The 17,312-nt window shown below is 40.3% G+C and overlaps 1 protein-coding gene across 21 annotated transcripts in view; it reads right to left on the bottom strand.

Moving 5' to 3' along the window:
- GAPVD1 (GTPase activating protein and VPS9 domains 1) overlaps positions 1 to 13,865 on the bottom strand; it is a 64,568-nt gene extending 50,703 nt beyond the window's left edge. For 12 of the 21 annotated variants that reach the window (XR_011533585.1, XR_011533586.1, XR_011533587.1 and 9 more), the window contains exons 1-3: positions 11,044 to 11,209; positions 5,491 to 5,541; positions 3,196 to 3,308 (exon numbers count right to left, since the gene is read on the bottom strand). Coding sequence is in view for 17 of the 21 variants with exons in the window: in XM_070596470.1 (XP_070452571.1) it covers positions 3,196 to 3,199 (4 nt within the window). In the remaining 4 variants the exon portion in view is untranslated. Of the gene's footprint in view, positions 1 to 3,195; positions 3,309 to 5,490; positions 5,542 to 11,043; positions 11,417 to 11,870 lie in introns of those variants that run through there. The other 9 variants (XM_008521919.2, XM_008521927.2, XM_008521925.2 and 6 more) reach the window with 4 other exon arrangements.
- Positions 13,866 to 17,312: the final 3,447 nt, after the last annotated feature.

Below are 17,312 nucleotides of genomic sequence, written 5' to 3'. Positions count from 1 at the left end.
AGGGAATGGCATTTCACAGGTGCTGAATAAGTTTTCATTTATAAAAAATTAATAAATAAATGACTGAATGACGAAGAGCAGTGCTCTTCAGCCAAATTAGGAATCAGCCAAGCTGCTGCTAACTCAGTTCCAAAATGAATAAAGAATAGTAACTAAATTTAAGTTGAAAATATCTACTAACTTTCCAATGAACATATTTGAAATAATTATTAATGTACTAAAAAAGATATTTCCTCAGAATTAAGAAATGCATATCAGGGGCTGGACCCGTGGCCAAGTGGTTAAGTTAGCATGCTCCACTGCAGTGGCCCAGGGTTTCACTGGTTCGGATCCTGGGCACAGACATGGAACTGCTTGTCAGGCCACACTGAGGTGGCATCCCACGTGTCACAACTAGAAAGACCCACAACTAAAGTATACAACTATGGGGGCCGGCCTGGTGGTGCAGTGGTTAAGTTCACACGTTCCACTACTTCGGCGGCCCGGGGTTCGCCAGTTCAGATCCCAGGTGCGGACATGGCACCGCTTAGCAAGCCATGCTGTGGTAGGCGTCCCACATAGAAAGTAGAGGAAGATGGGCATGGATGTTAGCTCAGGGCCAGTCTTCCTCAGCAAAAAGAGGAGGATTGGCAGCAGTTAGCTCAGGGCTAATCTTCCTCAAAAAAATATATATATATACAACTATGTACTGGGGGGATTTGGAGAGAAAAAGCAGGGAAAAAATGCATATCAGTAAGGAAAAAATGTGATACTTTTTATCTTTAGTTGGTATATCTGAAACAAAAGTAAAACACTAGAAAAAAGAATCGACTTAGTATCACCTATTCCTGGCACAAGTACAGGGTACCAAAACGCACACTATGAAGATACAAGTAATAAAAGGCCAGAGTATTCAGAATTCAAGTTAACACTACAATAGACTTTCTGTCATGACATCAAAATTCCAGATCCTACCAAAAGTGAATAAAATCGAAACAGATGTCAATTTTACCCCCAACACACTACTAATTTTCCAGAGCTACAGAAGACACACTAACCACAAAAATAATGAAATTCATGCATAACAAATGGTTTGTGGGTTAAGCTCAGGGTTTAACTGAGAGAATATCAAAACACCTGGACAGCTAATATGCCTTACTTAAAAATACTAATGTATCCTCACTATTTCACTTCAAAAACTTTGACTTTTTCAAATATTACTTGAAATCATTACTGAGATTCACAATATTAAAAAAGATTAAGTCTGAAAGACATTTAAGTTATAGCATACCCTATCCTGGACTACACAGTTATTAAGAAGGAGGTATAGGGGCACAGAGAGCTGTCCATCATGCATCATTAAGAAAGCAAACTGCATGGGGCCGGCCCCATGGCCAAGTGGTTAAGTTCTCGCGCTCTGCTCTGGTGGCCCAGGGTTTCGAGCCCAGTTTGAATCCTGGGCTCAGACATGGCACCACTCATCGGGCCATGCTGAGGCGGCATCCCACACGCCACAGCTAGAAGGACCCACAACTAAAAAAATACACAACTATGCACAGGGGGGCTTTGGGAGAAAAGAGAAAAATAAAACCTTTAAAAAAAAAAAAAAAGAAAGAAAGCAAACTGCAGAATAATATGCACAGTAAGCTCCCAGAGGCAATACAGGGGTTAAAACACAAACCCTGGAGCAAGACTACCGGGCTCAACTCTCAGTGCACTCTCTGGCTAGTTACTTCTCCTCGCCTCAGTTTCTTCAGCTGCAAATGGATATAAAATACAACCCACTTCATAAGGTGTGTTCACAGGGTTGTGAAGGTTTAATGGGTTAATATACGGAAAGCATTTAGCAAGCACAAGTGTTAACTATAATTTTGGGGGAAAAAAACTGAAATCATATAGTAAACACATGTACATGTGGGGAAGAAAACCTTTCACTTTTTTGCATTGTTTTTAGGTGTCTTTTTTTTTAACAAAGAACATTTATTACTAGGAAAACAATAAAACTTGCCACTAAGATCTACCACACCAAAAGATCTGCTAGTGCAATTACTTAAACGCTCAAGACCAGACAAATTCTGTAAACAATAATATAATAAAAACACAAAAAATTTCAAACACAACAAAAAGAACACATATTTAGTTTCTAGACACAGTTCAACAAGAACAAGCTACACACCAATAAGCAGAACTGCAATGGCACTAAAATTATACCCTTTTACTTCCCAGAGGTAATAAATGATACAAAAATATCCACCCAATCTAGAAATGGGCAAGTATAAGGAACTTTCACAATTAGATAAACCTCCATTAATTTTATTAGTCTGAAATTAAATGCCACCAACTCTAATTTCTTCCAATTCAACAATCTCTAATGACAACTGCGAATTTTCTAGGGGTCTCTGTAATGTCTTTTATTTTTCTCTTGAGCTTGAAGATGAACCAGATACCTGAGAGGTATTTATATCTGAAAGGAAAGTGTAACTTGACGCTGACTCTGTAATTATATATATACCAAGCCAAAATTATCTTTGCATATACCTTTTTTGTAAGCTACTTTTTTAATATAAGGTTTACGCAGCATACTGTTTTAACCGTAAGACATATAAATCTGGAGATCAAGATAAACCAAATAACTAAAGAAAAATCTAAAATCCTAAGAAGCCCTCTGTGCACTTTTGAGAGGAAGATTTCACCACCCACACGGTTTGAGGAAGCTTTGGTCTCCTGCATAAACTTAGCTTCTTCCGTAAATACAGGGGGTGTACAAAACCACCAAACAGAGGAGCAAAAAGAGAACTTTGAGCTTCAGCTGCATTTCTGCTGAGCTGTAATACTGGTAAAGCCTGTTTCAAGATCCAAGCGTCTACCCTCAAAACTAAGGAAAGCATTTAAACAACAGGCTGTCATGTCTATTTCATCATATTTACCAGAATAGTATTTCATAAAATCATAAATATTTATTATCAAACTTCAAACTATTACTATCAGTGACCCTGTTCTACCTACAAGGAACCTCGTGGACCACAAAAAAAATTATCTAGTTACTTAAAACAGCTTTTCAAAAAGAAATCAACCATTAAGATGCCTCCAAAGAATTAAGGAATTTGTCACTTTAGTTTACATAATGCCTAGAAAAAGAGAACTCAATAAACGTGAGCTATTACTATCATTACTATTATTATGATAATGTTTTGAAATGATGGAACAGAAACTTACTCATAGAGAGGTGTCACTTTCCATCAAAATCCAAGTTGGCTCCTCACAACTTTGAATAGATATTTTAAACGGTGCTTTTGATTTAGGGGAGTCAAAGTTAGAGTCCTCGGGTTCTGAAGGAGGTAGTAAAGATGAAAACATATTCTGTGAAAAGAACTCATCTATTTTTTCCTAACCTTTTCTTAGAGAAATCTGTATTTGTAAATATTTTTACAATTCTGCCTTACGTGCTATGAGTTTTAGACCTCATGTATTTTTGTTAGGTAGTCAGGATTTATAAATAATGGAAGTAAAAACAAGAATGGGTCAGAGCTTTGCATTAGAAAGTGAGAGGAGACAGTTCAGGGTTGAAAATAAATGAGCTTAGCCTAAGACCTAAAAATTTGTTTCTAACATGTATCTGGACAAAATTAAGATTGCTTAGGGGCTGGCCCCGTGGCCGACTGGTTAAGTTCACGTGCTCCACTTGGGCGGCCCAAGGTCTCACCGGTTCAAATCCTGGGCACGGACATGGCACCGCTCATCAAGCCACGCTGAGGCGGCATCCCACATACCACAACCAGAAGGACCCACAACTAAAATATACAACTATGTACTGGGGGATTTGGGGAGACAAAAACAATGAAGACGACTGGCAACAGTTGTTAGCTCAGGTGCCAATCTTTAAGGGAAAAAAAAGATTGGGAAGATAACTTGACTTTGATTCTGAAAAAAAGTAAATGGGCTGATATTCCTTGACTAATTTTTATTTTAAATTTTCCAATTTTAATACTTTCAAAGAATTCACAGAAAATAAATTGAAAATATAAATTAGCAAGAGAGGGGCCGGCCCCGTGGCCAAGTTCGAGCGCTCTGCTTCTGCAGCCCAGGGTTTCACCGTTTCAGACCCTGGCCACAGACATGGCACCGCTCATCAGGCCATGCTGAGGCGGTGTCCCACACACCACAACTAAAGGGACCCACAGCTAAAAATACACAACTATGTACTGGGGGGCTTTGGGAGAAAAAGGAAAAATAAAAAAACCTTGAAAAAAAAATTAGGGGCCGGCCTGGTGGCGCAGCGGTTAAGTGCGCACGTTCTGCTTCCGCGGCCCGGGGTTCACGAGTTTGGATCCCAGGTGCGGACATGGCACAGCTGGGCACGCCATGCTGTGGGAGGCGTCCCACATAGAAAGTAGAAGAAGATGGGCACGGATGTTAGCTCAGGGCCAGGCTTCCTCAGCAAAAAGAGGAGGACTGGCAGCAGTTAGCTCAGGGCTAATCTTCCTCAAAAAGAAAAAAAAATTAGTAAGAGGAAAAAAAAGGCAGAAGAACTGAACATGTCTGATGACGTGCTTTCCACTAGTCTCAAGCGTGGGTGTGCTGGCATGACACGGGAGCAAGACCAAGCAGGCACCTTCTTGGACAGACATCTTAGATTAATGAGCAGACATCTTGCCTGCTTTTACAGTTCCAACAGTATGCTGCTTGAACCTTATATTAAAAAAGTAGCTTACAAAAAAGGTGTATACAAAGATAATTTTGGTTTGGTATATATATAATTACACAGTCAGCGTCAAGTTACACTTTCCTTTCAGATATAAATACCTATCAGGTATCTGGTTGGTCTTCAAACTTAAGGGAAAAAAAAGACATTACAGAGACCCCTAGAAAGTTTTTTTTTTTTAAACATTTGCTCAACCATTCATTTGTATATATTAAATATGAGAACTTGAAGTATCAACAGATATTCACCACTTCTGACCATTGCATCGCAGAGTTCAAAACCAGGTTTCAGCTTAGGAACGATGAAGAACTGTCCTTCAGAAAATGTTTTTACCAAATCATAATACATATTGAAACACATTCCAAAAAATCAGAAAATGCAGGTAAGCATAAGGAGGGAAATTTTAATTAACTATCATTTTAAAAAGCAGAAATCAAACAGATTAGTACCTAAAGCTTCTTCTAAAATGTGTACATGATACGGAAATTATTGGTCCTAGTTCCTCTACAAATGGAAATACCTTGATGGAGATTACTTAAGGAGTTAAAGCTGCAAATAATTCTATACAAACACAAGTTTAGGCAGTTCAAATGTGAAAAAACTACATAACTGAAATCCTTCTTGCCTAAGAAAAAAATAACTCCAGAGAAGGAAATATGTGAGTGAAAAAACAGAAAGTTGAAGGTGAAAAAAATGCAATTAACCATTTGAGAAATTTTAAGTAGTGGTCTTTCCAAAGCAAGTAAGAGGGATTCCACTTATAACAGGCTTTTACAGAAAATTAAACAAATAAATAAATCACACTTTACCTTGAGAATCCTAGAGCAATGTGTAACCAACTCTTCCCAATACACTCACTCCTAAAAAAATACAAATAAAAAATAAATCTTACCATTAGGAATATATCCACTCTCCCTCGTCAATTTTCTACAAATATTAGGGGTAATTTTCCAAATAATCAAATCTGAACTGAAGCACATCACTTTTAAAGTGACACATTTTGTATTGTTGGGCGCGCCAACAAAAGATTAGTGCATACTGTTGCAATTTCCAAAATGCCACTATCAGGACCGAACCACAGACCTCAGTCAGGGATGCGGCACCAAGGTGGACAAGAGTGAAGGCAGACTGACAGCTGGAGCACCAAAAGGTAACTAGCAATTACTGAGTGGAAGCCATGTTCCTGATGCTTTCCATTTATTATTATTATTACATTTAATCCTGTGTGATAGGTATTTATCACCTCCATTTTACAGATGAGGAAACAGGTTTAGAAAAGTCAAATAACTTACTGCCTAACCATTCAGCTATTATGCAGCAGAGAAGGATTTCAAAACTAGATTTGTCTGACTCCACAGCCCATACTCTCTTCATTTCCCCATGCTGCCTCTCTGGTTCTTCTTTAGTATACTGACTTTGGGTTCCCAGGTGAGCAACTTCATCGGGGGCTCTGGGAAAGGAGTGATCCACCTAGAGGCAAATGATCACGTACTATCACCCGGGTAGCCTAGATTTTTTTCAGCCTCTTCATTCCATTTTCATCCCATAATCTTTTCTCCCATTTTTCCCTTTCACAGACCTAACACACTAACCAAAAAAAAAAGGAAAAAAAGAAAGACCTGGATGTCCTCCTATTCAATTTACAAATTCCTCTACTTTTATTTTTTATTTTTTTGAGGAAGATTAGCCCTGAGCTAACATCTGGGCCCATCTTCCTCTACTTTACATGTGGGACGCCTACCATAGCGTGGCTTGACAAGCGGGCCATGTCCGCACCTGGGATCCGAACTGCTGTGCCACTGGGCCAGCCCCAGCTCTGCCCTTATCTTTGTTCAAGTTGTTCCCTTCACCTGGAGTCCTTCTCCAATATCCCTAAAGCCAATTACATCTATGATTTGAGGTCCAGTTCAAATGCCACCTCCTCCATACAGCATTCCTTGATCTCCCACTCTCCCATTTAGCAGCAGTATCTCCAATCTAAATTTTCTTGACCCTTTATACTGGTACCTGTATTAACAACTTATGACCTTGAGGAAGTTTTAAAAAATTATCACTCCACAGATTATTTATGAATTATAAAGGAAAAAGGGTGCCTTTACAGTATAAATCTAGTAGACATTACCTCATTCAACTGATCAAACTTACATCAATAATGAAAATGACATCTCGTGTCTCTGATATGATACGTTGAGAGAGACCTAAAATGACCTACTTACCATTCCATCCAAAAACGTTTAATCTGATCATGAAGAAACATTCAGACAAACCCAAACTGAGGGGCATACTACAAAACAACTGGTCTGGTTGCTTAGCATCGTGAGAGACCAAACAAAGGCTGGAAAACCATTCTAGATTCAAGCAAGCAACTAAATGCGATGCAAGATCCTTAACTGAATCTTGGGTCAAAACCAAAAAACTAAGATCAGTATTGGGGGGCCGGCCCCGTGGCCGACTGGTTAAGTTCACGTGCTCTGCTTCAGCGGCCCAGGGTTTCACGGGTTCGAATCCTGGGCGTGGACATGGCACCGCTCATCAGGCCATGTTGAGGCGGTGTCCCACGTGCCACAACTGGAAGGACCCACAACTAAAAATGCACAACTATGTACTGGGGGGCTTTGCGGAGAAAAAGGAAAAATAAAATCTTAAAAAAAAAAACAGTATTGGGACAACTGGGGAAATTTGGATATGTACATTAAATAATAATAACACATTCACATTAAATGCCTTGAGGGGGACAACTCAACTGCAGATACACAGAAAAAAGTCTTTGTTCTTGGGAAATAAATGCTGAAGTATTTGGAGGTAAAGCGTCCTGATGGTATCTATACTTAACTAGCAAATAGTTCAGCAAAAAATGTCTACTTGTACATAAAGCAAACACAGAAAATGTTAACAACTATCAAATCTAGGTAAGAGGAGATGGGCATTTATTGTACTACTCCTGCCAACTCTTCTGTAGGTTCATACAATTTTTCAGAGTTAGGAAATACATAAAAGTTATGGATCCGAAAAAACAAAATCAACAGAAAATGGGGAGAGGTGCAAAGAATGACTGAGCATTTGTATTCTGCCTCCCAAAATTACCTGTTAAGACTATCATAGTTGCTTCCAGTCTTTAAAAAAAGATTACAGATAGCATTCCCTTTGCCACCACCTCCCATTCCTCTAGAAGTTGTGAAATTATGGGGTAGGGTACGCCCATTTTCAGCTTTAAGTATGGCAAATATTCTCTCTCAAGGCAGCTGTACCAAGTTAAACTCCACCAGCAGTTTCTAAATTATCATTTCCAACCACACCTTCGCTAATATTAGATACTGTCAGACAATTTTTTATCAATTGGATGTGATAAACTTGATGTCATTTATACCAACCTAAGATGACACAGTAAAAGGGCCTTAGCAAAATAAGAACTTCACCTAGGACCCTTCCTTTTATTAAATCATTATAAAAAGTTAAGGACAATCAAAACTACCTGGCAGCGTGTACTAAGAATGGCCAGTCCTCATATGAACCAAATGCCCACAAAAGCACCACAGAGTGTTCGGGAAACAATTTCCTGACTTTTAAAAAAATAAGATGCAAAGGTTCAAATTCAACTCAGCATATATAATGCCATTTGCAAGATTTTTTTAAATGGATGAGTTTTATTCCTAGAAATAAAAACCCTCACTCTTACAAATTAACTCATTCATTTACTTGTTCAGCAAATATTTACTGAGTACCCATTTTGAGCCTGCCACTTCTCCAGCACAGTGAAGACAAAGTCCCTATTCTCACAGAGCTGACATTCTAGTGGGGAGACAAAGATTAAAATAACTATATAAATATACAACTAATATGATATCATATAGACACATGCTATAAAGAAAACAAAGGGACAGGGGACATAAAATGATAAAGAGGGCAGTGTAAGGACACAAAAAGTACCAGGCAAGACCTCTTCAAGGCAGTGATTTGTAATATGGTGTGTTCAATTCAACACAAACTAGTTCAGCACCAACACCTGCTTCATAAAATACTCTTCTTCACCTTTCCATACCCTACCCCTCTTTATTTTTTCCAGAAAAAGTTTGCTGCAGTGGTTTTCCATTATTGCTATTATTTTAGAGGAAAAAAACCTGACACAAGACGCTGACAAGGTGCTTCACAAACAGGTGCAAATTCCAAGTCACACCTATTCTGAAAAAATGTTAACAGTGATTTGTCAGTGAGAAGTCTGATGTCAAAATGATGCTGAACTGCAAGAATTTAAAACGGAATTTCGAGGCTGGCCCGGTGGTGCAGCAGTTAAGTTCGCACGCTCCACTTCAGCAGCCCAGGGTTTGCCAGTTCGGATCCTGGGCGGGGACCTACGCACGACTTATCAAGCCATGCTGCAGCAGGCGTCCCACATATAACATAGAGGAGGATGGGCACAGCTGATCACTCAGGGCCAATCTTCCTCAGCAAAAAGAGGAAGATTGGTGATCGATGTTAGCTCAGGGCTAATCTTCCTCAAAAAAAAAAAAAACCCCAAACAAAAAAATAAAAACAAACAAAATTGAATTTCAAGAAAATGACTTACCAACTCTACAACCTGCCCATTTACATTATATCATATATGAAAAGAATTATAATAGCAATAGGAAAATGTATTTGAAGAGAGATCCTGCTGTTTTGCATTTAAAGATAAAAAAATTAGAACACCTCCCTCTTTAAAAGCCATACTACCTACATGATTTACAGAAAAGCAGCACACACTAAAATTTCCTTTCACAGGCTTACAAAAGGGCTTGGAGAGCTTCAATCACTTGGAACCAGGCGGTGCCTTAATACAGAAATCTAAGGGCCAAAGCATTCACTTTCCTTTCCTCCTCAGATTATTTTGCTAATTCCCTAGCACCCTGAACAAAATATCTGTGGTCTAGTTTAGCTTTCAAATCTATTATACTGATCCCAACCAAACCTTTTCTTTTTCTTCCCTAATTACAAAATTCCCTCTTTCATCTACACTATCATCCTGTCTCCCTTGCCTTCTTCCTTATCTAATGATCCAACTATTCTGCCAGGCAGACTTACAGATCCAAAAAAACTTATTTCTCCTTCAGGAGTTCTGAATCCTTGTGCCATGGACCTCTCTGGTAGGCCGTGAAGCCTATAGACCCCTTCGCAGATTGCTTTTAAATGCATAATTTCATACAAGAGATTACAAAGGAAACCAATTATACTAAACCATTAGCAAAACAATTTTTAAAACCTAATATGGTAATATATGTGCAGCTTTATCATCACATTAAATATGATCTAACAGTGGGTCTAAATACACCATAAATTCAAAGAAATGATAAGCGTGCTATTTTGAGATACCTGCAACAACTGTACACATGATACAAAAATATCTGTAATTTTTAATGGTGACAAAGTCACAGGCATTGCTAATTCTACTGTGGTTTGCATTCATAATGGAAGAAAATGATAAATTATAGATAGATAATAAAAATAAAGATGTAATTTTATCCCCATTCTAGTTCAAGAACCCCCTGAATTGTAGCCAGCAACTAGTAAATCCCAGGTTAAAAACTCTTTCTAGCTCAAGAACCCCCTGAATTGTAGCCAGCAACTAGTAAATCCCAGGTTAAAAACTCTTTCTAGTTCAAAGCCTTGATCAAACTGATTTTTGTCACAAATTTTAAAATAAAACACTAGTTCCTCCTTTGACCTACCTCTCATCCGAATATATCATCATGCCTCTCGTTTTTATGCAGATTTGCACTCAGAACCCTGTTTATTTCCATGGTTTGCCTAGCCAGCACCCATTTGATTTTGCCAATCAATAAGAGGTGAAGTTGAAGGAAGGGAGACGGAAGCAACCAACAGTCCCTCGCTTCCAGACCTCCAACAGCAAGTGGAAAGATGCCAAGTATAGTGTGTGTTTATGGTAAGTGGGCTGCCCCCCCAGACCCGTGAGTCCAGCTTGTCAAGAGCCCCCGAAGCACGCCACCTTCACCAGCGGCACTCAGAAGACAGTCCACCTCCTATCCTCAGTTCCCCACCTGCCGGGTCGCTGGGTTCTGGCTCCCACCAGAAGCCGCCCCGCGGTACTCCAGTCCCTTCCCACCCCATCCCCCACGCGTCCCTCCCTCGCGTCCGCCCCAGGCCGCCCCGGCCCGTGCGCGCCGTCACTTCTCTCCCCTGGGCCTAAGCGTGTCCCCTCCCCCCACCCTCACTCCTCCCGACACTGGAGGGAAGGGCCAGGGCCCAGGGGTCAGCTGGACCGGGCGGCCCGGCCGTCAGGCGCAGGCTGCGGCCTTAGGCCGGAGCAGCCCCGCCGCCAGGCAGGAAGCCGCGCACTCCCCGCGGGTGAACCAGAGCCGCGCACTCACCAAGAGGATCAGGCGGTGGAGGGCACCGAGGTCCCCGCCGGACTGCCACTCGGCCTCGGAGCCGTCGCCCTCGCCAAGAACTGCCACCGCCGCTGCCGCCGCCGCCGCCGCCACTCACTAGCTGGCTTCCCTGCGTCCTGCGGCGGCGCTGCCGCCACGCCATCGCGCGTGCGCGGGGCCGCGGGGCCCCCTGGGACCAGTAGTTCGGCCGGGGCGGCTGGTGGCTCCTCTTCCGCTTCAGCCACCCGGTCGGCGGCGGTCTTGAGCGGCCGTGTGTGGCTTCGGAACCGGGAAGCTCTTTCTGGAAAACTGCTCTTCACCCAACACGGGCCCTTGCTCCCGTGTACAGTACCGATGGATGTGAGAAACACGCCTGAGCAAGTGTGTGTAAAGGAAAACAATTCAGAGCATTTACGTTTTCGATAACAACTGTCACTTGCAAAGAACAAGTCGTTCGAATCACACACACGCCCCTCCTCTCCCGCTCTGTTAGTGGCGCTAATTGCCTTTAGTGGTACCTGGGTTTTCGGTTTTAAACCTGATCTCTCACTCCTCAGTTTATCAAATTTTGCTTATTGTCAACTTGACCATACAGTTTTAAGTCGATTGACAATTTCCGTAATAAAAAACTGTTTTACTAAAACAGTTCAGATATATTCAAATGTTAAGTTAACCGAGCTGAACAGTCATAGAAATCTTAGAATTGGAAGACACCTTAAAGGTCATTAATCCAACTCCGGCCCGGGCTGGAATTCCCTCTTGCACATTCCAGCCAGATGGTCATCCAACTTCTATTTCAACAGTTCAAATTTCAGGAAGCTCACTACCTTAAGTAAGGCCGCCTGCTCCACTGTTGGACAGTTCCAAATGTTAGAAGGTTCTGCCTGCTGCTGAACTGAGGTCTCCTTCCCTTTTACTTCGTTCCATTGCTGGTAGTTAGTTATGCCACCTGAGCCGTATAGAATGTTTTCCACTTGACAGCCTTTCAGAAAGCTGGAAACAATGGTTATATCCTCCAACATTGGGAGTCCCCAGGCAAAACAAAAAAAGAAAAAGAAAAAAAGTGGTAATAGTTTTCCAGCTATTTCAAACGTATGGAATCAGCTCCCAGACTGCTTTGCACTTAGTCATCCTCCTCGAAAATCATCAAAATTTGCCCTCACGTTTATTGCCTCATTTTATTACCACAACATTCTATGGTAAACTAGTCAGGTATAATTGCTATCATATTGCCAGTCAGCTGATTTAAGAATTCAATTCTATCAAAGATTATTTATGAGCTCTGTTATAAAGCATTGCCCAAAACACCAAGGGAATGAAAAAGGCAACAGGATATGGTTTAAAATCTAGGGTGAAAGGATACCTCGAACAGATTAAGGACCATGATAATAAGCTAAGGTACAAAGTGCTATGAGATTCCCAGGGACAGGCTTCATCAATTTTCGGGGCCATGACCTTAAGAAGGAGGTGACACTTGGGAGTTACTGGATGGTGAGATTTCAAGATGGGAAATGGCACACAAGGACTGCCAAGGAAGAACCCAGCCTAAGCAAAATGAATGTGTAATGAATCAGTTCAGTTTGCTCTCACTTCACACTGAGTACTGGAGATGGCCTGGAGCACACAGGCCAGGGAGCAGGGTAAAGGAAGGACCCCAGAGGTTGGGAAAAGTTCCTGAGGGTTGTGAAGAAACTGCACTGTGTGTGGTAAGTAAAAATAACACTGGGGTGGTCAATTAACCATTCTGAGTCCTACTCTGTCACCTACAAATGAAGAACTTGAATTAAATAAGCAGTTTTCAATCTTTTTTTCCACTCAGCACATCCAAGGAATCCAACTCTGCACGTTAGAACAGTGGATCATGAGAACAGTAATTCTTGCGGAATACGGTGAAGGTATTATTCTCAACACTTTCACACCTGGGAAAGTGAACACAAGAGGTGAAACGATGCTCGAAATCAGCAAATAGTACTCCATGAGGGCAGAGAAGCCCATCGTTTTTTGATGTTTTTTTTTTTTTTGAGGAAGATTAGCCCTGAGCTAACTGCTGCCAGTCCTCCTCTTTTTTGCTGAGGAAGCCTGGCCATGAGCTCACGTCCGTGTCCATCTTCCTCTACTTTATATGTGGGACACCTGCGACAGCAAGGTGTGCCAACTGGTACCGTGTCCGCACCCGGGGATTCGGGCCCTCAAACCCCTGGCCGTGAGAAGCCAAACATGTGAACTTAACTGCTGCGCCACTGGGCCGGCCCCAGAGAACCCCGTCTTGTTCACCACTGTCTCTCTGGACCCTGGCATAGTGCCTGGGATGGAATTCCTATTTGTTTTTGTTTTTGTTATTAAAAATGAATGGTATGAATAAACAGTGAACCTGGCCAAAGCCCTTTTCTTTCCACTACAACACTCAGCCTTCCGTGACATATAGGGATATGCAGTTACTTGTCCACAATCACAAAATTCATACTGGATCTTGATTAGAGCTCAGTTCTTCAGACTCCCAACTCCTTAGTTCATTAGACTACTCTGACACAGAATCAGAGAGCAGTGATAAACTCAGAATGTCTAAAAAATGTTCTTTTTCCTTCTATTTGTGCACAGCTGGTCTTAGAGATAAGCCAAAAAAGCAGGTGCTATGCCAGGTCATTTGAGGGGGCCCTTGGAAAGTATTTCTGGACAGAAATAATTTTATTCTCAGGTCTGTGAAAGGCCCTGGAAATGTCATTAGTGATAGATACATTGAATCAAGGGCGTTAGAGCTGAGTGTCAGATCATCGAGTCCGACACCCTCATTTGTTTGAATTTGGAGGCTGCTGCTCTTCAAGAGATCCTAATTTAAAAGCACATGCCCCTTGGGAAAGCAACATTTTAAGTTATTATGCATCTATACTGAGGAAAGAAATAAGACAAGTGAGAGCAAACGATGCCAAAGAAAAACAGGGCCATATCTAGAAAGAAATAAAGATTAGGAAGATGGAGAGCAAGTTGAAAGGGAAGAAGCAAGGACTTCACCGATGATGGAATTTTATCTATTTGGCAAGCAGTTTGAGAAACAAATTGCTTTGAAGTGGTAGTACACACTTGGCTGTGGAAAGCAACAGTCTGTGGAAAGATTAATTTTAGTGTCTCATCTGAAAGAGTCAATTAAATTATAAAGTAGGTGCTAAGTAAATACAGCAATAGCATGAATAGAAACCAATAGAGCAGAGTATTCATAATTTTACTATGAACGAACTCTGAGACTGTATTTTCAACAGTAAAACAGAGATGTCACCAATCCTATCTATCCCATCCAGTTGTTATAAGGAAAAAAAACAAAGGAGGCAGGTCAAAGCTTTATTTACCATAAAGCAGAACACAAATGTAAGCCGTTATACTATGACATAGGTTAAACTGAAACAGCAGGCAAACATTTAAGATATTCAATGCTAAAGGCCAACAGCCATTTTTAGTTCATTACATTTCTTTTCTAAAATTTATTTTCAATCAAACAAGTAATACAGGAATTCACTCTTGTTCTTAAAAACTGTATTCAATACAAATAAGTCAAATTTTCTTGCTTTCCATCCAACTCCACCCAGAGGGAGCCGCTCTTGTCAATTTGAAAGGTATCTGTCCAGATTTGGGGTGTGTGTGTGTGTGTTTAACACAAATAGGATCACATTGTATGTAATGTTCTGTGTTCTGGAACTTGCTTTTTTCATTTAACAATAAATCCTGCACATCTTTCCGTGTCAATGCATAAAAATCTACCTCACTGTCTTGAAATTTTACACAATATTTCCACAGTGTAATCTATTGTGTTTATTTAGCATCCCCTACTGGTGGACATTTACATTGACTCATTACATTTTGAGTAACAAAAAAATACATGTGAATTAACTATGTTTTTGTGTGTGTGTGAGGAAGATTGGCCCTGAGCTAACATCCATTGCTAATCTTCCTCTTTTTGCTTGAGGAAGATTCACCCTGAGCTAACATTGGTGCCAATCTTCCTCTATTTTGTATGTGGGATGCTGCCACAGGATGGCTTGATGAGGGGTGTGTAGGGCTGTGCCGGGGATCCGAACCTGTGAACCCTGGGCCACTGAAGCAGAGTGCACAAACTTAACCACTACGCCACCAGGCCAGCCTCTAACTATACATTATTTTTTAATGGGAAAAATTTCCTAAAGCTCTGGGAATCTGTGAAAGAAAAGATTCAGAAAGACATTCATAGAAGCTGCTCTATACACAGGTTGCAGAAAATATTTCCTCATAAAATCCTTTTTGCATTTTGGAACATCCCATTTGAAAATAAAGGATAAGACTCCAGTTAAAGCCTTATTCTATGCTCTGGGCTCTTCGTTGTCCTGTACTGGCTCCCACTGGCAGGCTCAGAAATAGTAGTACTCAGAGGTCAATTTGCTATGAAGCTGATGGAGCTTATGATTTAGGGCCTCTCACTTGTCTGGGGACACTTCCAAGGTACAAGCAATGTATTCATATGGTCATATGGTTTTGTAATATTTGCCAAAGAATTTTAAATTATTGGCTAAGTTGAGGACAATAGATAAAAGCCTAAAACTTGAGAATACTGAAAATGAAGAAAGTGACTCCTGTAGAACAAGGTCATAAATCAGGCAACTCCCACTTCAGCCAATGAAATCTACTGTAAACCTTCTTTTTCTACCAGTACCAGGACGTCCAGACTGATAGGAGCTGTAACGTTAATGCAACATAAAACTTTGATGCATTTCCTGTATTTGAATTTAACCCATGACTAATTATAACGTATGAAATATCTGTAACATAATTATATCTTACATGTCTTTCACTGACAACCTTTTCACCTTTTTTTCATTGTGGTCATAATAGTTTATAACATTGTGAAATTTCAGTTGTACATTATTCTTTTCGCTGACAACCTTTTTTGTTTCTTGTATTACTTTTAGTTTTAAGTTCTTAAAGTTTTTCAAGCTTGGTAAGTTCCTGAAAAACAGAGATTATTATTTTTTAAATAACAAGAAAATGTAGACAGAAAAAGGTAACATACTTACAATTTACTCTTTGAAAAACATAGATCAACAATTTTAATGGCTACATACTATTTCATGATGTTGATGTATCATAATTTATCATTTCAAAATGGAATTGCTTATTTCTGATAATTTTTTAAATGCTAAATTCATGCAAATTTTTAAAAAATTCTAGAATTCAGAAATAAACTAGTGGCCAGCCCCAGGGCCAAGCGGTTAAGCGCACACGCTCTGCTTTGGCGGCTCAGGGTTTTGCCAGTTCAGATCCTGGGTGGGGACCTAGCACCACTCACCAAGTCATGCTGAGGTGGTGTCCCACATAGAAGAACTAGAAGGACGTACAACTAGGATATACAACTATGTACTGGAGGCTTTGGGGAGAAAAAGAAAAAAAAAAGAGGAAGATTGGCAACAGATGTTAGCTCAGGGCCAATCTTCCTCACCAAAGAAAAAGTAATAATGAAAGGAGTTGGCTGGGGGCGCAACAGTTAAGTTTGCACATTCTGCTTCAGCAGCCCAGGGTTCGCTGGTTTGGATGCCAGGTGCAGACCTACGTACCACTTGTCAAGCCATGCTGTGGTAGGCGTCCCACATATAAAGTAGAGGAAGATGGGCATGGATGTTAGCTCAGGGCCAATCTTCCTCAGCAAAAAAGAGGAGGATTGGTGGCAGATGTTAGCTCAGGAATAATCTTCCTCAAAAAAGAAAAAATAATAATAAAATAAAGAAATTAAGTAGAAATTTAAGACTGTGAAGCTTATTTAAACAATAAATGGTATAGTACCATCATACTGTTGAGTAAGCTTTTTTTTATATTGTCACTTAATAATATATAACAGGTTTCTTTTGCTAACTTAACAAGCTAATTCTAAAATTTATATGGAAATACAAAGTGCCAAGAATAGCCAAAGACACTCCTGAAGAAGAGCAATGTGGAAGGACTTGTTCTACTGGATACCAAGACTTATTATATAGCTATAGTAATTAAGACAAAGGCTACTAAGCTGAAAAATGGTGCTGGGACAATTGAGTATCCATGTAGAGAAAAATTAATTTGATGCACACTATATACAACTCACATATATACAAAACCAGTTCCAGGTGAATTACAGAGATCTAAAACAGACAGGTAAGAAAATGTTTTTAGCAGATAATTAAGAATATCTTCTTGATCTCAGGATAAGAAAAGATTTCTTAAACAAGACATAAAAAGCACAACCATAAGAGAAAAAATTGATGTTTTTGTTTCTCAAA

Source organism: Equus przewalskii, chromosome 26 (genome assembly GCF_037783145.1).
Source record: "Equus przewalskii isolate Varuska chromosome 26, EquPr2, whole genome shotgun sequence".
NCBI classification, from domain to species: Eukaryota; Metazoa; Chordata; class Mammalia; order Perissodactyla; family Equidae; genus Equus; species Equus przewalskii.
The sequence above is the reverse complement of the archived record's forward strand: the minus strand, read 5'-3'. Positions and strand labels throughout refer to the sequence as shown.